Here is a 25960-nt window from a genome sequence, read left to right on the forward strand (position 1 = left end):
TGTTGTAAGAAGAGAAACATTGTGCAGAAGTATTATTTGCTGTTATGCGTGTGTGTCCGAAGCTGCAGTTGCTGTGTCACTCGCTCCAAAAAAAAAAAAAAAAAGAAAACTGGACGCGCTCCGAGAAAAGGCCGTTAAAATCAATTTCCTATTTTGAATCTATCGAAATTGTTTTGGTTAGTCACAACCGATTCGTGCAATAGATTTTCGAAGTTGTAGACTAGACGGGAGAAGGGATGGGAAAAGAGCTGGGCACATTTTTCCTGAACTTCATGCCAAGTTAAAGTGATGTCGAGCTGTTTTAATGAATTTTTAGATGTATTATGGTGCCCAAACCCGTATGACTTTGAACAGTGACCGCGAAAACTTTGTTTACTGCAGCCACAGCCATCATTACCAAGCGCGAACCGTTGACTGACTGTGAATGAGAATATGAGATGAAGCGAACGCAGTAGGCCATAGTGTGACATCCGTTAACCAATAGTGTAATCATAGATGATGTCACAGGGTTTTTTTTTTTAAAGAAAGAACGTAGCCTATGTTTGTATGTAGGCCTAGGCAATTTATATATTTACAATACTTACTAAAATATAATTAATATTATTTTATTGCTTTTGTATTAGTTGTTTGAAGAGTAAAAAAATTATACTTGGTTTGTCCTAAATTGACACGGTCGGTTTTTTAAGGATGACCTGAGGGCAGTCCATCATTTCGCTGGTCTTCTGTCGAATTGTAATCATTCAACGTTTAATGCACACAGCGTTGTGAATAGGGAGAAGTGCTTGGAGAAGAGGTTTTGTGAAAGGTGGTGTAATAGTGTGGATGGTTTTTCTTAAGGAAATATGTTCTGGCCAGACTGTCAAAATGGCAAAAGTAAAAAAGCAATGACCAGTACAATTCAATTAATCGCATTCGATTGTCATGCACATCTCGTCAGTAAAGCCGGTCCCGTGAATAGAAGTAAATCACCATCACCTGCTTTCAGATAGAGCAACATTCACTACACAGAGATGTACAGTCGTGGCCAAAAGTTTTGAGAATTACATAAATATTGGAAATTGGAAAAGTTGCTGCTTAAGTTTTTATAATAGCAATTTGCATATACTCCAGAATGTTATGAAGAGTGATCAGATGAATTGCATAGTCCTTCTTTGCCATGAAAATTAACTTAATCCCAAAAACCTTTCCACTGCATTTCATTGCTGTCAATAAAGGACCTGCTGAGATCATTTCAGTAACCGTCTTGTTAACTCAGGTGAGAATGTTGGCGAGCACAAGGCTCGAGATCATTATGTCAGGCTGATTGGGTTAGAATGGCAGACTTGACATGTTAAAAGGAGGGTGATGCTTGAAATCATTGTTCTTTCATTGTTAACCATGGTGACCTGCAAAGAAACGCGTGCAGCCATCATTGCGTTGCATAAAAATGGCTTCACAGGCAAGGATATTGTGGCTACTAAGATTGCACCTAAATCAACAATTTATAGGATCATCAAGAACTTCAAGGAAAGAGATTCAATTCTTGTAAAGAAGGCTTCAGGGCGTCCAAGAAAGTCCAGCAAGCGCGAGGATCGTCTCCTAAAGAGGATTCAGCTGCGGGATCGGAGTGCCACCAGTGCAGAGCTTGCTCAGGAATGGCAGCAGACAGGTGTGAGCGCATCTGCACGCACAGTGAGGCGAAGACTTTTGGAAGATGGCCTGGTGTCAAGAAGGGCAGCAAAGAAGCCACTTCTCTCCAAAAAAAAACATCAGGGACAGATTGATCTTCTGCAGAAAGTATAGTGAATGGACTGCTGAGGACTGGGGCAAAGTCATATTCTCCGATGAAGCCCCTTTCCGATTGTTTGGGGCATCTGGAAAAGGCTTGTCCGGAGAAGAAAAGGGTAGCGCTACCATCCGTCCTGTGTCATGCCAACAGTAAAGCATCCTGACACCATTCATGTGTGGGGTTGCTTCTCATCCAAGGGAGTGGGCTCGCTCACAATTCTGCCCAAAAACACAGCCATGAATAAAGAATGGTACCAAAACACCCTCCAACAGCAACTTCTTCCAACAATCCAACAACAGTTTGGTGAAGAACAATGCATTTTCCAGCACGATGGAGCACTGTGCCATAAGGCAAAAGTGATAACTAAGTGGCTCGGGGACCAGAATGTTGAAATTTTGGATCCATGGCCTGGAAACTCCCCAGATCTTAATCCCATTGAGAACTTGTGGTCAATCCTCAAGAGGCGGACGGACAAACAAAAACCCACTAATTCTGACAAACTCCAAGAAGTGATTATGAAAGAACGGGTTGCTATCAGTCAGGATTTGGCCCAGAAGTTGATTGAGAGCATGCCCAGTCGAATTGCAGAGGTCCTGAAAAAGAAGGGCCAACACTGCAAATACTGACTCTTTGCATAAATGTCATGTAATTGTCGATAAAAGCCTTTGAAACGTATGAAGTGCTTGTAATTATATTTCAGTACATCACAGAAACAACTGAAACAAAGATCTAAAAGCAGTTTAGCAGCAAACTTTTTGAAAACTAATATTTATGTAATTCTCAAAACTTTTGGCCACGACTGTAGAACGAAATTGAATGTGATTCATCTGCGATTATGAACGCGATATTGACTAATTGTCAGTGATCTATGGCTCTGTCTAGAGAATGCTGCTCAATCTGAAAGCTGGTGATGGAGATTTTCTGTTAATCAAAGGATCAGCTTTACTGATAATATGCGCATGACAATCGGATGCGTTTAATTGCACAGCCCTAATTCAAATGAATGAATGCAGATTAGATTGTTTATTAAACAGTTATTTCACCTAAAATTTTTAATTCTTTCATCATTGATTACTCAATTGGGACATTGACGACAACAAAAATAGGCCTACATTTTTTTTTTTTTTAATATATATATATATATATATATATATATATATATATATATATATATATATATATATATATAATAAAGTAAAAAATGGAGGGGAAAAAAATCAAGTCACACACAAGATCAGTAATCTTAAGATATGACAACAGTCAAGAGTCTTTCAAATTTCTGTGCTAAAATATGCAATATGTAAAATTGTTAATCCTCATTAGGAAACAACACAAACGAGGCATTCCAGTTGTAGAAAAAAAAAATTAATGTAGAAAACAAAAAAAAATAGAGCTGTTAACAGGATTTTATACTTTTTTTTTGCTGCTACTATGGGCTCCGTGCTTAAAACCTTTTTCACAGATAACCAGTTTACAAGCAATAGCATATAGATTAAACCTTATAAAAGTTGTTCAGTCAAAATCAGTGAAATCTTTTTCTTTGACAGAAGTTTTCTGTTAGTATACTTTCACTTTAAGAAGGAACAGATCCAGTATACTGATACACATTTGCTTTTTGTTTCTCAACTGTTTACGTTAAGACAGGCGTAAGTGACTGCGTTGACTAGGATATTTGCCATGGTGCTCTGCACATGTTGATGTAATTTGGTCTGTATTTGGTCATCCATGCACAAAAGAGTGAAAGAGACCTCCATCAGGTATTAGCACACTGTCGATGCTTCTATCTGTATGCGTGCGCTTTGGATGCGTGCGCGTGCTTTGGGTGTGTGCGTCACTGTGCGCTAAAAACTATCCTGAGTGTTTTTTATGCTTGCCCTTCAGGCAGGCTTATCGTCCCAACACGTGAGTTTGAACGAGAATGCATAGACTTATATTGTTGATGATGTGGACTGTCAAAATAAGGTGCCTATTTATATTACAGATATCAATATTTTATGTGTGGCATTGATACATTCGTGCTATCGTTGGACATTTAATCGATGTATCGATCCATATTGATGGATTGTTACACCCCTACAAGGAATTATACGGTTGTACTGAAATTTTGTATTTTATGAAAGGAAAATGCCCCTTGTCTCTACAAAAACTAACATCCATGCTATATAATATGGAGATTGTTTCTCTAATTGAAAGTATTACAATATGCATTATGCATCATAGAACAAAAAATTGTATTTGCAGAGATGAGCCTGTAATGGCCTGATTTTATATCTTTAAGTATAAAGCATGCTGTGTTTCATGATGAGGATTTGTACGCACAGTATCTTAATTGTTGTTCTGGCTGCTCAGCATGCTTGTTCTGAGGGCACCTTTCAAGAAATGTTCAGTAGCGTCTCGCCACGTTGCCAGCCTTGGGAATTGTGGGCTATTTTTAGATCCTGATGCCTGCAACAGCTATTAAACAAAGAAAATTGAATTTGTACACTCATCATGTGTTTCACTCTAGGTGCTGAAGTGAAGCTCTGCTTATTCTGAATGCATGTTATATGAACGTGCTTTCATAGTGTCTCTTTAAGATCTTTCTCTTTAAGATCTTTGAAAATTTTCAGTTGAAATTGTGGCTGTAGATGATTTGGGTGAATCCATAGGCAAAATCAGAAATTGTTGCTGAGACACTTTCAATAAGCTGGTTAGGGTTGAAGTTTGTAGTCTTTCACAGCAGAAATGTACATCTTAATTTGAAAGTTTTGAGGGTTTTCCCCTCACTACTGTCACTAAACTTCATTTAAGCTCTATTATTGATTTTTTTTTTTTCTCTCTCTTAAATTTTTCACCCCTATAAACAGAGTCTTCAATTGCCACAGAGAAGCCTTCCTCACTCACACCCTCCTCTTCCTCTGCTGCAGTGTCTGGCTTAAGTGTGACTAACTCTGCCAGCGCGGCCTCAGGCTCTACAGTTCCAGTTTCTCCGGTGATGCAGTCTCCGGCCCCGCCCACTCTTCTCCAAGACCCCTCACTCTTACGTCAGCTCCTCCCCGCTCTGCAAACGGCCCTGCAGCTTAACAACGCCAGTGTAGACATGGCCAAGATCAACGAAGGTAAGTGTATTGAATCTTAGTGAATAGAATCAGTGGTCGACCACAGTTAGTAGACATTTTTATCCAAAACATTACACGGACAGTCACACTTGAGGATCTTGAGTTTATACCAGGGGCGAGGACAGACATGTTTAAGTAGGTGGTTTCAGAGCCATAGAAAGAGGCTTACATAAAACTGGGTAGGCAAAGTGAAGCATATAAAAACTGCATATCAAATTGCTATCAGAAAATACATCACAAAGATTTCCACTATTTTCAAATTCAACTTGGAAATTGAACTCTATTTTCAAACACTCATGTCCTCGCGTCGTTAACATAATTGTGGGTGGGAGTAACAAAACTGACCAATCATTATTTTGAAAGCGTATGGTAAGCACCTATAGGAAGAGGGAAAATTTATAAACTCTCTGTAATTGACCATGAAAACTCGCGTTAAATATATTTTTTAAACATATGAAGTTGTAGTGAAACCATACAATTATAATTATCGTTTGATACATAACATACATCTGGAGAATTACCAGCTTCTCACTGGGTGGGCCACAGCTGAAAATTGGTCGGCCATTGCCCACCCGTAGCTTCGCCATTGTGTTATAAACTTGATTACCGTTCTGCGGTAATGGCAGTTACCACCTTTGAACTTTACTACACCACTATAAATTCAATGTGGTGTTAGATGTATTCTAGTTGGGTTTCTTGTACCACTCAAGTGGGGATATAATTGCTTGTTATGCACTTGTGCATGCTGGGTTTGCATCAGCTTTTCCGGTCTTAACTTCACATCTCAGGCTTAAATCATAGCTTTGCTGCTTTCTGAACATGGCCTGTGTGAACTGCCATTTGTGAGCATTTCATTGCTTCTTGCTTTCCATCATTGCATGGATGCATAGTTGCAAACTGATTCTCCTAGCCAGAACCAGGGTCGACGAGATGTGCCATCCAGATAGTCTGAATGGATTTTGGCCGGTCTGCTCTTGCACCACTGCATATGGCAGATGAGTGTAAACGGTGAAATGCAAAACTTTGAATGATCCAGTGCCAGGGCTGCTGCATCAGTCTTCAAGTGCTTTAATATTGGATTCAAACTAGTTTACATTTACATTTACATTTATTCATTTAGCTGACGCTTTTATCCAAAGCGACTTACAATTGCTATATATGTCAGAGGTCGCACGCCTCTGGAGCAACTAGGGGTTAAGTGTCTTGCTCAGGGACACACTGGCGGTTCACAGTGGATTCGAACCCGGGTCTCCCACACCACAGGCATGCGTCTTATCCACTGCGCTAACACCACCCCCTAGTTGCAGGGAATGTTTCCTCTTGTTTAGCCTGTGGTGAAGTGCTTTGCTTAAAGGTGTTTGAGTTTCAAGTAGATCATGAATGTTGTCTTTAAAGGGGACACCAGGGACACTGTGCCCATTTTCCACAGATTGCTATGATTCTTTAAGATCTTTGTGAAAAGGCTATGAAATACTTTGGTTAAAATTTCTCAATGGTAGTGTAAAACAACACCCTTTTTTTACCTTGTCAAAAACAGCTCTTATCCTTTAAATGTAGACCTATTTCTCACCCCGCCCCTTTATTCTTATTCAGGCAGTTATAACTGTATATGACGTATTAGTCATTAACAAACACTTTTATAAGCTCTTTACAAAGGCAACCTTAATGTAGTGTAGTGGGATGAGATAAAACGACAGTTGCAGATCATTTGAAGTTTGTGTCAGTATGTCATAAATAAGATGACACTCACGTCTGGTGCAGACACCGTGTGAGACGGTTAACTTTAGCTGCATTCGTCATGGAACTTGCAAACTAGCACACATTATTAGGAAAGGCAATTTGCAAAGATTCATTAAAAAAACTTAAACACTTCTTCTGGTGGTGATGCGATCAATCCATTCTTCTAACATTTTAGCACAACTTGCTTCGTACTGACCCTCATTTACAAAGCAGTTTGGTGTAATATGATCTGCTCAAACATAAACGCATTTTGGTTAGAATATGTGAGCGAAGTGGAGCTGTGGAGCTCAGCTATGTTTTCAGCTCTATGGACGTGCACTCCACTCATTCGCTCTAACTGCCCAAGCAATTGCTCCGTTAATATTCAGTTCACACTTGCCATAAACCAATTCCCGCTCAGTTCCTGCTCCAACATAAAATTGCTGTAGTATGCCTAATTGTTTACTGTTTGTACCGAAATTCTTGGAAATTTGTCTAAAATTATACATGCTGATAAATAGTAATTGTTTTAAAACAAAATTTTTACATTCTTCTTAATTGTATTAAAACATATTAAATATATAAATATAACCTTCGCAGACATACCTAAAATTCAAAAACTGAAGAAGTGTATTTGACTTTCATTCGCTTTATTTCCGTGAAAATAGCTGCCTATTGAAAATAGCTTCTATTGTTGTGCAATAGAATATTCAAAACAGACTCATTAAAACAAAAACGCACACGCACACAACATGAAATGTGCGTAGAGCTTTATAAAATACACCTGGATTATAAAGCCTGTGAAAAGCACACACAAGATAAAATGCACTTAAAGAACGCTTGGATTATGAACTGGGTTGATAGAGCGGCGCTGAGCAAGTGGAGCGGAATCTTCAGAAAGGCACTCCTAAAGGAAATATTACCACTCTGCTCACATGCTCTCATTTTGGTAGATCGAGGGGGCATATTCCCTTCAAAAACAACAGTAATCCCCTGCGTCTTCAGCGGCTCATAAGTCGCGAGGAAATGACGACTGTGTTCATTATTACATCCAACAACCAAACACCTCAATGCATAGGAGTCATTCTTGTCTACCCCTGCTCCAGCGTTGAAACAATGGTCAGACTGTTGACAGTTCACTCAGGGCCGGTCTATGATAAACAGTGTTTGGAATAACGGCGTTTAAAAGAACGGCGTTAGGTAACGACGTTATTTTTTCAGTAACCGGGTAATCTAACTAATTACTTTTCCCGTCTTTACAATGCCGTTAACATTACTGAACGTTAAATGCAGTGCGTTACTATGCATTGATTTAATATGCAATCCGAACGCACCCCTGGCTCACACAGCGAGTGAGCAGGTGGGTTAATAACGAGATAAGCGATTATGATTGGCTAAGGCAGAGTCATGTGTTTCATGGTAGCCAATCAAAGCCAGTGTTTTTACACACACGTGCCAGCGGCGCCAAACACACACAGTCACGCACACATGCAACAGCTACACAGAGATTCGCAGCAGCAGGAGAAATGGCGAGTCAGGAGCAATCCGATGAAAAGTTGGCATTTTCAAGGTGGAGATATAAGCACTACTTCAAATTCATTGTAGTCAAAGGCAAGAACGTGCATGTAATGTGTACATGTAATGTGATACACACGCATCTACAAAGCTAGTGGCCAAAAACACTTTTCTTACAAAGAGTGCAGGATAAAACTCTTGCTGTCTGTTGACTTGCAATAAATATCGAAAACAAATTCTTTGACATATAGCAACTTTTTTTTTTTTTTTTTTTTTTTTTTTTTTTTAACAGTAACGCAAATAGTTACTTTCCCTGGTAACGAGTTTCTTTTATTATAGAGTAATTCAGTTACTAACTCAGTTACTTTTTGGAACAAGTAGTGAGTAACTATAACTAATTACTTTTTTAAAGTAACGTTCCCAACAGTGATGATAAAACAACAGTGTCAGGCAACAATCATGAAAGGGGCCTGGGCAAAGTTACTTCACTTTGCCAAGAATCTGTGAACAGCTTGTTCCTACAAAGTGCTTATGATTTGTGGAGGGAAAAAAAACACATTTGGGTGGACAGGATAGTTGTGTACACATTTAAGTTTCAACACCACGTAAAAGTGAGTTTTGCATCCGATGTCCCCTTTAATGATGCACAACTTCTAAACCACCCCACTTGAGGTTGATTGCAACATTGTCTGACCTAGGATTGTAATACGCACACTAAAATGCTGCTGCAAAAGTCTAAATGCATTGTTGAAAAATTTAGGGTAAGATTAGTATTAATATTTATTTTTTTTCCCAGGAAATATGCATTCAGTTGAACAAAAGTAGTAGTAAAGACTTAGATTAAATTGCAGGTTTTCTAACTGCTCACCAGTGACTGAAAAGACAAGTGCTTAAAGTTACCAAAGCATTTAGTAAAGAAGGTTTTTTTTCTGCAGACTCTGATTTCAGTGTTAGGATTTTCTTTTCTTTTTGTTGCTTCCTGTCTTCACCTTTTATCCTTGCTTTCTTGCTTCATTCTGTGTGTTCTGTCTCTCTGTAGTTCTCACGGCTGCAGTAACTCAAGCTTCGCTGCAGTCCATGCTCCATAAGATCCTGACTGCTGGTCCGTCTGCATTCAACATCACAACTCTGCTCTCCCAGGCTACTCAGCTGTCCAGCCAAGGTACATACACACACTCTGCTATCTCTCTTGTACTACCTTTTACTTTCAGACCTGCTGTGTTTTTCATTCGTGCTTCAATGCCATGCAAATTATGGCTTTGGCTAATGTGGTTTTAAGGTTGGCTCTGCTTTGTGACCTGATCTTGAATTGGTAACTTGAGCTAATGGGTTTGATTTGTTTTTGGCGTGAGGTCGTGTTGCTTGTGTTGTCGACTCATGTCAGCTGTGGGGTTCTGAGTCAGCTTCCTTGAGTTAGCAGATGGGGTTGGTAGCTTAGCGCACACACACACACACACACACACACAGGCTTGGCTGCTGTCTGAGCAGATAATGGTGGGCCACATGGGGCTCAAAAATTATTTCTGGTATAAACACAATTAGCTCTGTATATGGATTTGTCACGAAGCATCTGTTATTTGGCAATATCTCAATTACATGTTTAATTGCATGTTCACAATAAATGATAGGCTGTATCTTCATAACAAGTAGCTTTTATGTAAATACTTGGCAAGGCAGGTATTTTGACACATTTGTGTAGTTTAACACAATACTTTTCTTTTGAGTATCAAGTCAGTGTTTTTAATAGGACTTTTGTGAGACTGTGGTGGGGTGAATACCAGACCATCAAGATTGAATAAAAAATGGGTACATTTTAAAGTTAAACACTTTGAGAGCAAAATTAAGAACTCCAACCCTTTTTCAGTCACCAAAGTAAACAAAATCTGCATCGATTTGAGTCTGGACATTAAAGTGTACTCTAACCTCTTTAGTTGTGATACTTTCTCAGTCCAAATTACATTGACACTGGTGTTTTTAGAGAACCAAACAATTGGAATGAATATTATTATTATTATTGGGAAATGCCGCAAATTTGCTAGGATATTAATAAGAAGCTTTTCAGGATTTGATGAATAAAAAACTTATGAACAGTGTTTATTCAAAATAGAAATCTTTTCTAACAGTATAAGTCTTCACTATTACTTTTTATTAATTTAACACATCCTTTTTGAATAAAAGTATTAATTTAGAACAAAAAGAGAGAAAAGATACTGACCCAAAACTTTTTAATGGTAGTGTATTGTTAAAGGATTTCTATTTTAAATGCTGTTCATTTTTTCTTTTTACTTTATTCATCAAATAATCCTGAAAAAAGAATCACGGGTAATAAAATGTGTATATTAAGCGGCTTAACTGTTTCCCAAATTGATAATAAATAATCATATTAAAATGATTTCTGAAGAATCATGTGACACTGAAGACTGGAGTGATGTTCAAAATTTAGCTTTACATCACAGAAATGCATTATATTTTGTGTATTAAATCAGAAAACCATTTTTTATACCATATTACTGTTTTATTCTGAATATTTGATCAAATAAATGAAGGCTTGATGAGCAAACACAGAAAGGCTGCATGTGAGGCTGACAGAGACATGCTGTTTAATGTGTTTGAAATGTGCTGTTTCCCTTAATGCATAACTCACATTTCACAGGTATATTCTCTATCTGTAAATATTAAAAATGCCATTAACAATATTTCCATTTTGCTGTCAGAAGTGCATGAGGTTTTGCTTTGCAGTTCTCCGCTAAACTCCACAGACTTCATTTAGAACAAGCGCCCATGCGTGCCAAACAGCGTTTAATGAAATAGGAGTGCAGTAACTCTGACTAAAGTATACATTTTGCTGAAATTATTGATGTTGGACAATAAATTTGACGTGAGTGTATTTGTATGATCGCACTAACTGTAAAGTGTAATGGGGTAATCAAAATAGCCTTTTTACGCAGTCATTATTATTTTCACTTTTAGTTTAGTAACTAACTTTACTAAACTAGCTTTAAAAGGATTGTTTTTGTTTTTAGATTGCAATGTTACATTGAAATGAGATGTTAACACTTTTTTGCATTTGATATATGCCTACATGCTTATTCACTTTGTTTAATCCAAATACAAAATACAGAGATATATAGGCTACTTTTTTATTTTTTATTTTGAAATCGCATTAATAAAACGAAATGACAAAAATGTATTTAACAGTTACGGTAAACTGTTTACTACCTCACCTAAATGTCTGCTCAGTCAGTGTATTTATTTTTTTACAATGGTATAGCCTAATTTAGTTGCACAGTGTGTTACACACAGCACTAGGAAGTTTTAAAAAAAAATTTGCAATTCATGTGATTTACATGAATACTTAAGGAGATGGGCATTTTGATATTTTGTGTGCAGGATTTAAGAAATGATCTGCTCATTATGGAGAAAAGCAGGGCATGTGTCCTCAATAACCCTGCAGTAAGCAGTGTGCATGTGACTGAGCAATGTGTAGGGTAGAAATTTATGCTGCAAGGGGTTTTTTTTTTTTTTGTCATCTCCTGCAATTTTGCAAATTTCCAGTTTATTCCCATTAATTCCCATGTAAAGTTTGAGTTCTAGAAATAACTGACTTGTTAGCTGGTGAAAATTCTAGGGTTTTGGCCACCAATGTATTTAGGAGAATAGATAGATTTTATTTCAGCTTCATTTCAGTGTTTTGAATAGTTAGATAACGTTGACAACACAAATTTTAGATTTGAAATCAGAAGCACGTTTGTTAACCAAGTACATGCCTGTTGTGATTAGACCCTACTATCCCTTCACCTCCTCTGTCTTCTCTCTCTTTATGTTCTGTGGAGTAGCCCAGCAGTCCAGCCAGTCTCCCATGTCTCTGACGTCAGACGCTTCCTCTCCTCGGTCGTATGTGTCTCCTAGAATCAGCACACCCCAGACCAACACAGCCTCGCTCAAACCCCCCCTCAGCACCACACCAGTCTCCTCACAGACCAAGGTATACTTCTGTCAAATGAGATGACAGGTGTCACAAATGAAAGTATGGCTTTGTAACACATTCTCCCTATCTTTCTCAGATAAAGTCCAGTTCTCTCCCTCCACCATCGTCCCAGCAGTCCCTCCCCACAGACAAACATCACGACAACGGCAACTCTCCACGGACGCTGCAGAGACAGAGGTAACTTAAGACATTTGGAAATTACTAAATGGATTCATCAAAACTTTCTAAATAAAAACAAATTGTGCAAAATAAGTTGAATGTAGGCTTATGGGCACTGAGTTGCTCAATGTATGCCTCAGCAGGCATATTTGTAGCTCAAAGTGGCTATTTTTGTGTGGTTTGACTGCCATCTTCTGGCTGTTAGTGATATTGCTGATTTTGATGTTCTAGGATCACATAAAATGAATGGATTTGCACATAAAAAGTAGCTGTTTCTTAAATCAGAAAATCATTGACCCGTTCACTGTTTGTGATTTGCAGCAGTCAGAGAAGTCCATCTCCAAGTCCAAACCACATGGGCAGCAACAGCAGCAGTAATAATGGTGGTGGTGGTGGTCAAGGACCAGGTGTAGTCAGTGGATCAATGCCCCCTGGCTCAGTACCTGCTGGCACAGCTCCAGGCAGAGCAACGTGTTCCTTTACACCCACACTGGCCGCACACTTCAATGAGAACCTCATCAAACATGTGCAAGGGTGGCCCGCAGAGCACGTGGAGAAACAGGTATAGAAACATAAATGTGTTTTGTGAATAATTCTAACTTCTATTCAGCAAGGATGCAAAAAGTTGATCTAAAGTGACAGAGACTTTTAAAATGAAGATTTCTATTTCTAATAAATGAATTACATTTGAATTTAAAAGGTATAATTTCAGTTCAGTTTTCAATTAACTGATTTAATGCCGGCGTGCAGCTGATGCGCAGAACTCGTGCGAGCGTCTGTGAGTGACGGTGACCATATATAAATGCATCATCATTCATTCACAGTGTACTAATTAAGCTTTTAATGTGATTTAAACTTTAAAAGTACATTAAAATAGAAACAACACAAAAGTTCTTCAACATGAAAAGCAATAGAAATGTAGAAACTAAGTCATTTCATCAGATAACTGCGCTCTGCAGGGCTGCGGGACACATGACAGATAGATAGCCTATTCATTCCTACCACTTGTTAAAGGGTTAATTCACCCAATAATCAAAATTATGTCATTAATAACTCACCCTCATGTCGTTCTAAACCCGTAAGACCTCCGTCCATCTTCAGAACACAGTTTAAGATATTTTAGATTTAGTCCGAGAGCTCTCAGTCCCTCCATTGAAGCTGTGTGTACGGTATACTGTCCATGTCCAGAAAGGTAAGAAAAACATCATCAAAGTAGTCCATGTGACATCAGAGAGTCAGTTAGAATTTTTTGAAGCATCGAAAATACATTTTGGTCCAAAAATAGCAAAAACTACGACTTCATTCAGCATTGTCTTATCTTCCGTGTCTGTTGTGAGAGAGTTCAAAACAAAGCAGTTTGTGATATCAGGTTCGTGAACGAATCATTCATTGTAACCGGATCTTTTTGAACCAGTTCACCAAATCGAACTGAATCGTTTTAAACGGTTTGTGTCTCCAATAAGCATTAATCCACAAATGACTTAAGCTGTTTACTTTTTTAATGTGGCTAACACTCCGAGTGAAAACAAACCAATATCCCGGAGTAATTCATGCACTCAAACAGTACACTGACTGAACTGCTGTGAAGAGAGAACTGAAGATGAACACAGAGCCAGATAATGACTCGTTCTCGAGTCAAGAACCGTTTCTGTCAGACGTGTCCGATTCGAGAACCGATGAACTGATGATACTGCGCATGTGTGATTCAGTGTGAAGCAGACCAACACACAGAGCGTCTGAACCGAACTGATTCTTTTGGTGATTGATTCTGAACTGATTCTGTGCTAATGTTATGAGCCCAGGTAAACCCAAGGCTTGAATCAAGAGCATTCATCGCCAATTATGTCGAGCGCAAAAGAACCGGTGAACCGTTTTCTTCAGCCGGTTTATTGAATCGAACTGTCCGAAAGAACTACTGGTGATCCGAAAACCGATGCAACCGGTTCTTGACTCGTGAACCAACCTTTTAAGCTGTTAACTTTTTTAATGTGGCTGACACTCCCTCTGAGTTCAAACAAACCAATATCCCGGAGTAATTCATGTACTCAAACAGTACACTGACTGAACTGCTGTGAAGAGAGAAATGAAGATGAACACTGAGCAGAGCCAGATAACGATATCTCAAATATCTTAAACTTTGTTCAAAAGATAAACGGAGGTCTCACGGGTTTGGAATGACATGAGGGTGAGTTAATTACACAATTTTGATTATTGGGTGAACTAACCCTTTAATTCATTCCTATGACTTACTAATTTATGGCAATTGTCCACGTTTCGTTAATTTTGTTCCCTAAATAACCCATGATTTAACTGGAATAAGGGAACAAATTAATAAATAGAATAAATTCTTAATTCGTGAAATCTTTCATTTCCCTTCCCATATGTACCACGCACAGTAAGAGATGCGATTAAAAGTGAAAGATAATAAAAAATAAACCTGCCACATTATTGAAGTCTATATCTCGAACGGCATCCAGAGGCATGCAAACGATCTAACATTTTCCTAACCCTGCAAAGTTTTTTAGTTTTTTTTTTTATGTATGTCTCCGCTGTTTCGATCGCACTGGAGCCTGGTGCACGTATATTCTATCGATTTAAACTTACATCACAGTCTGTTAATTATCAAAATAATAATGTCCTCTTTTCCTCGCTTCCTTGCTTTTTTGCTTTTAAATAGCTAATAAATGCGTGCGCGTTATACTTTATAACTTTATACTTATACGTTTTTGAACAGTGTTGGGAGTGACGCATTAAAAAAGTAATGCATTACGGTAACATATTACTTATTGCTTTAATGCAGTAATGTAAGGCATTACTAATACATTTTCAGTAATATTTTATTCGGTACATGTTCAGTAACTATTCAGTAAATAGAAAAGAAAAAAAAAACAGCAAGACCACAAGACAGTAACGAATCAAAAATGAAGCAAATGAGTTATTTTTCCTGTTTGTGGTCAGTCAATTGCTTGTGGTGTTTGTTTTGCATTTAAATAATTTCTGCGTTTTATTTCTCTCCCAGTAGCCTATAGTTTCTATAGTTTTAGTTCAAAGCGACTCGCGCTCACCCCATCAGAAGCTCTGACAGACAGGCTGCGTGTGAGGCTGACAGAGACGCACTGTTTAATGTGTTTGAGATGTGCTGTTTTCCTTAATGTATAAATTACATTTCACAGGTACATTCTCCATCAGTAAATGTTAAAGAAGCAATGGAAATATTTGCATTTTGCTGTCAGAAGTGCATGAGCTTTTGCTTTAGCAACTCTCAGCTAATCTTCACAGACTTCAAGAATGAGCGTTGCTGCGCGCATGCGCGCCAAACAGACAGAGCTCAGTGAAACAGAAGCGCAATAATTCTAATGTATACATTTTGCTGAAATATTTAGTTGGACATTAAATGTGACATATGTAGAATTTTAAACCTATAGGCTATATAACCTATAAGTGTATTTGTATGATGGCACTAACTGTAAAGTGTAATGGGGTAATCAAAATAGCCTTTAAATCAGATAAAACCATATAAATAAAAAAGATGACCATTTCTTGATCTCTTCAACATTCAGGTCGTGGTCATCACGGTAGCGCGGGTCCGTAGTTTTGCGGGTAGTTTTGGACTTGTATTGAGAAACAATTTTTATTGTGAAAACCTGGAAACCCTGTTTGTATCTTTCTTTTGCGAATGCAGGTCAGTTCAGAACCAGGATCTGTTCACACTGTAAATATAATATTGGCCACATTCATAACAACAACGTGATGAACAGCTACACAAAAAAATTTAAATTCCGATCTGAGAAAAAAAATCTGAAATGAGCACTAAGTGTGAACATAGCCTTAGTACTGACCATCTGATAACTCAAGGGGTATTAACAGGGTCTCGGAAGACATTTCAGGAAAAAGGTTAGCGCCATATACAGCCTCAGTGGACAAAAAACACAGCATGGAACTGCTTTTATTAAACATTGGGCTGCTGAATACAAATCATTGGCATCCACCTGTCTGCTACCGAAATACAGATGTTTTAGTTGCATTGCTAACAATTCGCATACGGCTCTCCCTTCCAGGCCTCGCGGTTACGTGAAGAGGCTCACACCATGGGCAGCATCTACATGTCAGAGAACTGCACAGAGCTGAAGAACCTGCGCTCACTGGTGCGAGTGTGTGAGATCCAGGCCACATTGCGCGAGCAGAGGTCAACACATTCTCTTTCTCATATACCAGAGCATACCGGACTCCCATGTACTAACAAATACAGTGTACTAACTTGACTCTCCCTTTGTTTTTCGTGACAGGATACTGTTTTTGAGACAACAAATTAAGGAACTTGAAAAGTTGAAGAATCAAAATTCCTTCATGGTTTGAGGAACTCTGGGTTTGCGATGTGGTCTTAAAACAGGAAGAGAGAGGGGTAGGTGAATGAGCGGGCAAAACTCATTTCGTGTGCGTGGAACCCTGGAGAACCAAAGTTCTGTTGCGTTCTGCTCTGGGCCCAGTCTTACATTAAACGAGCTGCAGCGAGGTCTTGCTTTGGACCAAGGGCGGGTGGAGGGAGGGGAGAGGTTTTTCGGAGGACTTGCCCTCGCCCCATCCCTGTACATGTAGATTATTTGTAGATGTTATTTCCATGTTGTGAATATATTTTGTAGATGAAGCCATGCCTATCAAAGCTTTTGACATCCAAACGTTAAACTAATCAGCACCAAGGCAGACTGGGATCTCAAGCGCCCTCGTGGCCACCATATGTAGAACTCTTGACTGCAGATTTTTATATGACGTGATAAAAAAAAAAACAACAACGAAAAAACAAATGCTCTTCAGATATATGATCGGTGAACCATTGCCTTGAGCATGTACCAGACTTGCATGGAAAAGGTGGACAACGTCTACCGGGACATTTAACAAGGATGATGACGCACAACTCTTTTTCTGCTCACAACTGTGCACACGTATCCACCGGTTCATTTTTCTCTCGCTACATATGAAAAATTGTAGTAATGCTACATGGTTTATTGGTTAGTTTAACTTTTTCTTTCTCTGGTTGCACTATAGTGGTTTCATTCCCTCACCCCATGCCTTTTGAGGGGGTTTACATCATGTTTGTCCACAGTGGTTCAGTGGTCTGCCCCTAATGGCCCAGCGGTATGCCCATGGTCATCACCAGTGCCTGCTAACGTGATGGAGAGAATGCGAGTGAGAACGAAAGGAGAGAAAGAGAATCATTCCTGCAGCTCAACCCACATCGTTCCCCTCCCTCGCCTCCTTCAGCAGGAGATGAAGACTGGCTGTCCCCCAGAATCCCCTTTTTCCTTTTCTCTTAATCTTTCCATTTTTTTTTCTTTTTATTAATTTTCTGTACACTTTTGTTTAAAAAAAGGAAACTGTACTTTAAAGAAAAAGGAAAAAATCAACAAGTTGCTGTGGCAACTTGTGTTAAAAACCAGAGATCATTCCTATGTACAGTTGATAAGTAATAATGAAGTTAAAGTTTTATTAAAGTTGCAGTGATTACTAGTCTATCAGATATGTTGTATTCATAAATTATTACTACACATTTTCCTTTGCACCCTGATTGGATGGAATGGGGGGGGAAAGGTGCCACTGGAAACCGAGGGTCAGCCAAGGACTGGACATCACCAACCCTGTTACACCAGGGTGAGGGCAGGGTCACCTGGGGTCAGAAGGTCAAATGTGAAATGTATGTATTGTAATAAACATGCTAAACTAAAATTTATTTATTTTTGTGGTTCGTGTGGTCTATGTCTTGATTTCTTCTGTGTTGAGTTTACTACAAAACATTTAAATTAGGCAAGAAATAGCATAAAACCTAGATTGTACACTGTTTGGAAGAATTTTTTAATTTTCATGTTCTTTACACCTATTTTAACATTTAATTACATTTGCTGTCATCTATGACTTATTAATGTCATCTTTAAAAAGAATTTACGTAATAGCACTTTAAAAGCAGGGATATTTATTGTTCTTACAAGTGACAACTAAAACTATTAAACATGGTTTAATTGGAATAAAATATATGAAAGACTTGCAAAAATTGGCGATGCAGCTAGGCAAAAACTTAAATATTAAAATGACTAAAACGGAGATTTAAATGAATCGTGGCTAAATAGAAATATTAAATATAACAAGCCTGTAACTTATTAATGGTATATAAATAATACAGAAATATCACATACTCTTATGTTGTGATGCCTCACTTCGCTTGTGGCATTTAACATTAATTTTTTAAAGGTGTTAATTTATCTAGATAAAATGGTAAATATAAACCTATACGATTTTAATATATACTTTTAGGGTGAGTTTCCCCGTTATGACCACCAGGAGTCAGTGTTTGCAGATTACAGGTTTATGAATTTTTGCGGGCTTGTCCCGACAAACCCTATTTTCTTTGGTTTCCCGTTTTTAAACTTTACATCAGATCTGGACAGAAGTTGCCTGGCGTCTGTCCAGATATTTTTCATCTGAAGGTCTACTCGTGGATTGAAAAAAATCTGGTTATACTATAATAGAATACAAAAACACTGTAAATTTACAACAACTTAGTCATACTGCTTTTTGTGGAGTGGACTGGTCAAAGAGAAACGATGAGTTGAAACCGATATGGCCTATAAATGCCTCTCGACTAATCGCACATCACCCGCATGAACATCATGACCATTTAAGATCAGTTCCCTATAGTGCCTCAGCTTGAGGTCTTGAGATGTGAAGAGTAGGTTATGCTAGCAGGCGGAGTAACTCAACATCAAATGTTTTATGATTTAAGAAACATATTTATAACTCCTCAAAGCATGAAAAGGTGAAAGTCTAAAAATACGCTGACGATTGCTTGTTATTCTAGTGGCATTCAGGAACAGCAGGATAGAATGTGCTTAATTTAACTGGAATTTGTTTATATTTCATTTCACCGGTGTAGTAGAGTTATTTCAAATTGTATAGTTTAAGACAGGGATACTCGAATCTGGCTCGCGAGATCCACTTTCCTGAAGAGTTTGGCTCTAACTCTAATCAAACACACCTGAGCATGCTAATCAATGCCTTCAGCATCATTGGAAATCACAGGTAGGGAGAGTTTGATCAAGGTTCGAGCTAAACTGCAGGAAAGTGGATCAGAGCCAGGTTTGAGTATCCCTTGTTCAAGGGCTTGGGACATTCTATCAGATTTGATCAGATGAGTCAAATTAGCATAGAGTGGCCCCTGTAATCATGTATAAACGATCGTTTCATGTGCTAGCAAATGTCAGTACAGTTTCTTCACCAATTCTCTCTAATGTTTTGGTAAGTGATTGAGCGTTGACATAAAAAGTGAACATATTCACAATTAGACACAAGAGGGCAGCACCTGATCGTTCAAACAGAAAGACTTTGCAAAACATCTGCAGTTTGAAATGTTAATTAACAGATAATTAATTTGACACGAAGTTTTATAAACAAGTTTGCTTAAAAGTGTTTTTATTTATTTATTTAATTTTTTAAAGTTGGTGGCCGACTTAACTACCTGTCTTTACCTACTCTACGAAAAACGTCCCATTTGCTAAATTATTGTAATGTGCCTGAGAACATTTAATGATAGGCTTATTATGAAAGTCATGATTACTCCACATCATCTTGTGAATCCTCATAATTAGGAGAAAAACAGTTCTTTGGAGTTAATTAGGCCTACTGCTGAATAATCATTATTCATAGCGAAATTACTAAACTTTAAAGGTAATATTCTGAATTAGCTATAGGTGGGTCAAATGAAGAATGATAGAAAATATAGTTTTTTTCTATAGTTTTTTTTTTCTCTAGAAGTATCGCTAGAGATGTTTCGGGCAGTTTCTCAGATGAGTGTGTGGAGGTGTGAACCTCGCCATTTGAAGGGAGGACTGGTTTTGAGCTGGCGCCTCTGTGAAATTACCAACAATTAGGATAATTGCTGTCAATCCGGTAATTTCTGTAGGTCTCTGAATGTGTCCCCTGAAGCGGAATGGGTTGTCTTTAGCCTTTGACACTGAATCGATGACCGTCTATCAGATGTGAGCGTCTCCCAGTCTGTCTCTCATCATCAAACACTTCCCTATCTCCTGTCCATCACTATATTTAGCTATAAACCACGCTACAAATTCCACACTATCTATCTATCTATCCATCTATCTATCTATCTATCTATCTATCTATCTATCTATCTATCTATCTATCTATCTATCTATCTATCTATCTATCTATCTATCTATCTATATGCTATCTCTGTGTGTGTGTGTGTGTGTGTGTGTGTGTGCGCGCGTAATAAATTATTAATGAAATAAGTGAAAGCATATTACATCTAAATTTTCCAACAAAGGAATCTGGCGATTGTATTATTATTCAAGTCAATAAGATTAACTCTAACCTTTTCACTTTTCAAATAAATCAATAAAGAGAGAGAGAGAGAGAAAAAGATACAGAAAATATAAACGCAACAAAATAGTTAAATGTTATGTCGGTAAATAAACCGTATTAGCCTGCAACCTCATAGATTTCCAGGCAGATTTTTCAAATCAAAGACATATTTTTTCAGCAACAAATATTTTAATTTTATTCCAATTGTTAATTTTGTTTTATTTAAAAATAATTCAAATAAAAGACGTCGTAGCCTACTGTTTGATGGGTGGGTCTAAATGTTTGCTTAAATAGCCTGCTGCATCCATAAACTTGGTTGTATTTGTAGAACATTTATTTATTTATGGTTCAAGTTTGCCCAAAATGCCTTCAATTGTGAAGCACAAGCCCTGACCAAAGTGCTCCACACATTAGGGCGGGTAGGGCAGTTGAGATATCGATCGTTGTGCTCTGTGTGTTTTGCATGGGATTGTCTGAGGGGTAATTGAGTGTCACTGTCTGTCTGTGTCGTCTCGCTGGCGCCATGTGCCTCTTTGGATTGCTAATTTCTCTAACCTACCCGCCTACATCCACTCTGTAGAGCAGGCCTGCAGTATCCACCTCCAGCAGCCTGAGAAACACGGTCATATGGCTGACAAAGCACTGAAACATAGTTGAACGCGTTTCTCAAAAAAATAAAAATAATAATAATTCTATCCTTAGGGACAAACATTGAGATCTTAATGGTTTTGATAGGGGTCTTTTAATCTCGAAGATACAATATATTATTTTTCTGTTTCGTAATCAGCCACACCAGCTCCCATTTTAATAATCATTATGTTATTATTATTTTTTTCTTGCTACATGCCTCATCATGCGATTCTGTCTCAGCATCTGTAGGCGGAAAGAAACATTATTGTATGACCGCTGTGTGAACCAATACCAATGCCAATAGGACGATGTATGCAAATGAACCAACAAAGCAGACCAATGAAGGTCCATGTGGGCGTGGCTACACTGCTCCCAAAACTGATCCAGTGAAATCACTCCGGCCAGTGAGCCGCTGCTCCGTGGTCTAGCATAGTTGTCCAAATCTCATTTTATTTTTCTTTGTATTATTTCACGAATCTGTTTTGTGTATATATTCGTCTTTCTTACGCACGGCGGATTGGTTTGGTTACGCACAAGGAATGCTTTTGTAGTTCGGATCTCAGCAGTTCGGCGTTGGTCTGATGGAACAAGACACAGCCTTTATGTTCCCGTTTGTTTTTGGATTCAGCGCAGTTCAAGGATCCCGGGGAATGCAGTAATCGATGTAGGACACATGTAACAAGTCCTCAAACCAGTCGGAGGGTCTTGCCACAGGGTATCGAGACAAGGAAAAGCATTTGTAAATGGATCGCCATTCCAGCCTTGTTTCTCTCTGGTTTCAGCTGGAACTTTGTGCGATGGCCGTTCTTCTCACGAAAGGTAAGACTGAGGTTATGCAGTCGTTTCTAAAAGCGAAGAGCATGTTAAACTGCAGCGCTCGAACACAAAAAGTCCTTATAGGCTACTACATTTCTCAACTATGGTCTCAACGCCTGGCTACAATTTTAATTAATGCTACAAGTAAACTTGTTAACATGTAAACGATTTATTATAAAATGTTAATTTCATTATTACAACTTTGCACTAACGACCTTTAAAACTTAATTTGCATTTGGCTTCAGTCATCCTTTTTTTAAAAGTGTTTCATAAATCATTGGAAAAACTCAACAACAAGTAAAAGAACAATTCGATCTAAAGCATGCTCCAGTTTAAAATATATGTTCCAGAAAACATCTTAATCTATTTTGGCTGTTCTAAGGTCGTCTTTATACTGCTTTATAAACCAGCTATTACGCACCAAAACACAGCTATATAATTTTCTGGGCGTTTTTTAAACTTTGATTTGCAACACCCGCCAAGAACAGAGTGCTATGTTTCGTTATCACTGCATTATTAAATAAGCACCACCATCAGAGATAAAATAAACAATAAACCCATTTAGCCTAACTGATAAGAAGACCTCAAGCGATTTCTTACACTAATGAGATGGCATGTAACTCCAGCTTTGGACAGTGTACACAAGCAGCTTACAACAACACAAAGACCGTGTTTATTTGTGTTCGTGCCGTGGTGTGTGTTTAGTGTTGCGTTTCACATCCACGCGCAGTGGTAGTTTTGGCGGTAGGTAATAAGGATGAACTGACTGACGACTGAAATAGCCTGCAATATACCTGTATTAGACAAACGCAAAATGTTAAAACTATCAATACTTTGTGTCGTATTTAACGCGTTTAATCTGTATGTCTTTGTTTGGCGCACACAATTAGAGTGGCAGTTTCACTAACCATTCGCCTTCATTGTATTAATAAAAGATACAATAAAAACGAAGCGCGACTGATGCTGTGGGTCCTCAACATCTCTTTCAGATAAAAGAACGTCATGCAGTTCGAAAACAACACGAGTGCGAGTTAATTCAAGAATTTTCATTTTGGGGAGAACTGTCCCTTTAAAAGTTACCCTCCTATTTAATGCCAGGTTTGACCACAAGTGAGTTTGCGTGCTAACTGAAGAAGGAGTCCTGCTCTCACCCCCCCTTTACAAGTTTCCATTTGGGTTGAAAGAAATTGACTTTGGCAAACACACCACTAATTATAAGCTACACGGTTCCTGTTTTATAAGACAGACTAAAAGGATCCCTGCTTGAAAAGTCATGATAGAGTTACAGTGTTGAACAGAAATTGTCACACATTAGTGTTCTGACACAAACACTAGTCAACAGCGCACTTAGTCCTCTCTTTTCGTCTTCCTCTAACATAACATTTAAGTAGTTTAGTTTTATTTGCCTTTTTTTTTACTAACATCCTCTTTGGTGAAGTGAAGAATTCTATCCTGGTGTTAAAAAGTTAACTAAGTCGCAGGACTTGAAATCTTAGTAATGTTAAGAAACACAGCACAGTTTATTTCTCTAATAAAATACTTAATTTCTGTTGGAATGGATGTGATAGGAATTTCAGCTTTCCCACGCAACACCGGCCAGATTTTCAGTTGCAGTTGTTGGTGCTGGTTTAAAATGTTAACAGAATTAGTGTCAAGAATCCTTGGAAAGTTTACAGTTACCTGGAAGCACATCAGGACAGTTATTTTATGATTTGATATATCCGAGATGGTGCATTAATGTCAATGATATCAATTAATTACATCTTTTCTGTTTGGCAGGAGAGATCAGGTGCTATTGTGACGCACCGCACTGTGTTGCCACTGGATACATGTGTAAATCAGAGCTCAACGCTTGCTTCACCAAGGTCCTGGACCCACTAAACACAAACTCACCTCTAACACATGGCTGTGTAGATTCACTATTAAACTCCGCAGACGTGTGCTCCAGCAAGCATGTGGATGTTTCTAGTGGAAGCTCCTCTCCTGTAGAGTGCTGCCATGATGATATGTGTAACTACAGAGGTTTGCATGACCTCACGCACCCTCGAGGTGATTCGACAGGTAAGATACACAAATCTGACTTAAAGCAAAAGCTGTATGTGTATGAGTGTATTGTATGCTAGCTGTTAAAGAGATACATCACACAAAAATGAAAACATTTTACTTGTCGTTCCAATCTGACTTTATTCTTTTGAACATAAAGATATTTCTTAAATATATTTTTTGTCCTTTCAATGAAAAGGAGTGGAGTCGTTTCATTGTATAGGCAAAAGCAGTTGAAACCTTCAAAATATATTCTTCTTGTTCTACAGAAGACGGTTGGAATGAAATGGGGGTGAATAAATGAGCACAGAATTTTCATTTTGGGGCAAATTGACCTGTTAACATTTATAAGTTTTCCTGTTTTAGTACAGACTGTGTGGCATTGAATAGGACACAGTGATTCCTTTTATGTGTTGATTTTTTTTTTTTTTACTTTTTTTAATCTAATCAAAGTAGGTTACTACCTTTACTTATGTCTGACGTCATTCCTGTGCAAACATGGACCGATGTGACACATACTTCAGTATCAGACACGTGCACACACATCGACTTTTACTGTTCTCACGGCTCCAATCTGCAGACTGATATTTAATGGTTTCCAGTGTAGCGCGAGTTTGCGGGTAACTGGCAGTTTACCTTTTAGCACTTGGATTCAGATCACATACTTTTTATTGCACGTGGATCATGAAACGGTCCCACTGTGCTGGAATGTGCTTCTCACAGCGTCCTTTGACAGACGTCTCAAAGCACATAAATATAATCCTGTTTAATGAAAAAGTGCGCTGAGATGCTGAGATATTAAAAAGAGTGGAACGAGTATAAACGTAACATGTTAGCGTTAAACCTCATGCTGTTTTATTCATTCCCTAAGCTGCAAATCTCACTTTGTTCTCACCATGCTGTCTCTCTCTCTATCTAGACCGATACTACAGCTCCAATCAGAACCTGATCACAAGGGTGCAAGAGTTAGCGTCCGCTAAAGAGGTGTGGTTTCGGGCGGCAGTGATAGCGGTTCCCATCGCGGGTGGCCTTATCCTGGTTCTGCTGATTATGCTGGCATTGCGAATGCTTCGTAGTGAAAACAAGCGTCTCCAGGCCCAGCGCCAGCAGATGCTGTCTCGCCTGCATTACAGTTTTCATGGACACCACCATGCTAAGAAAGGCCACGTGGCCAAGCTGGACTTGGAGTGCATGGTGCCAGTGACGGGACATGAGAACTGCTGTCTGGGCTGCGATAAGCTGCGGCAGAAAGAGTTGTGCACGGGAGGAGGAAGCGGAGGCGAACGTCTCCTATCTCTTGTGCACTGGGGGATGTACACAGGACATGGCAAGCTGGAGTTTGTATGACTACTCGAAGCTTCCTTGTTAGGGCACAGAAGGGGTAACTGTTTAGTTTGCTGTCATAATTTTATTATCGTCCCGCTCGGCGTGTTATTTTATTGTCTCCATGGAGAGCGAAGAAATTTCAAGGACGCAAATCTTTGTGTTTTCTCAAAAGAGCACTTTACTTGAATTAGATTGGCCGGTCATTGAGGGACTGTGGTGAAGAGGAAAGAGGTGGGGCTAAGAACGACAAGCCCCGCCCCTTCCCCACCGAGCCGTGTCCTGTGGATCCTGGAATGACACTGAATACTGAAGGATTCGTAAAGACGGTCTTATTTTGCACATTTGTATAAAATGGACTAGATGACTGTGGAATGGTTGGAAAGTTGCACTCGAAGCAGCTTTTTTGAAGAATTTTACACTGACACCAGGGTACAAATAAGATTGGTTGTAGTCAAATTGTATGAATAAAGGAACCAATCTTGACTGTAACAAATCACATGCCTCTGCTTATGATTTCAATAATCAAAAACA

General features: G+C 38.6%; 2 protein-coding genes across 2 annotated transcripts in view; both read left to right on the plus strand.

Moving 5' to 3' along the window:
• LOC132122222 (WW domain-containing adapter protein with coiled-coil) overlaps positions 1–17968 on the plus strand; it is a 36390-nt gene extending 18422 nt beyond the window's left edge. The window contains exons 7-13 of the mRNA XM_059532216.1: positions 4615–4866; positions 9140–9262; positions 11937–12085; positions 12165–12265; positions 12569–12809; positions 16306–16433; positions 16534–17968. Of these exons, the coding sequence (XP_059388199.1) occupies positions 4615–4866; positions 9140–9262; positions 11937–12085; positions 12165–12265; positions 12569–12809; positions 16306–16433; positions 16534–16603 (1064 nt within the window). The 3' untranslated portion in view covers positions 16604–17968. The remainder of the gene's footprint in view (positions 1–4614; positions 4867–9139; positions 9263–11936; positions 12086–12164; positions 12266–12568; positions 12810–16305; positions 16434–16533) is intronic.
• Positions 17969–21628: 3660 nt separating this feature from the next.
• Positions 21629–25922, plus strand: LOC132122223 (BMP and activin membrane-bound inhibitor homolog). The gene is made up of 3 exons (XM_059532217.1): positions 21629–22063; positions 23840–24121; positions 25023–25922. The coding sequence occupies exons 1-3, from the start codon at positions 21988–21990 to the stop codon at positions 25448–25450; spliced, it is 786 nt and encodes a 261-aa protein (XP_059388200.1). The 5' UTR covers positions 21629–21987; the 3' UTR covers positions 25451–25922.
• Positions 25923–25960: the final 38 nt, after the last annotated feature.

The sequence above is a fragment of the Carassius carassius genome, chromosome 40 (assembly GCF_963082965.1).
Source record: "Carassius carassius chromosome 40, fCarCar2.1, whole genome shotgun sequence".
NCBI lineage: Eukaryota > Metazoa > Chordata > Actinopteri > Cypriniformes > Cyprinidae > Carassius > Carassius carassius.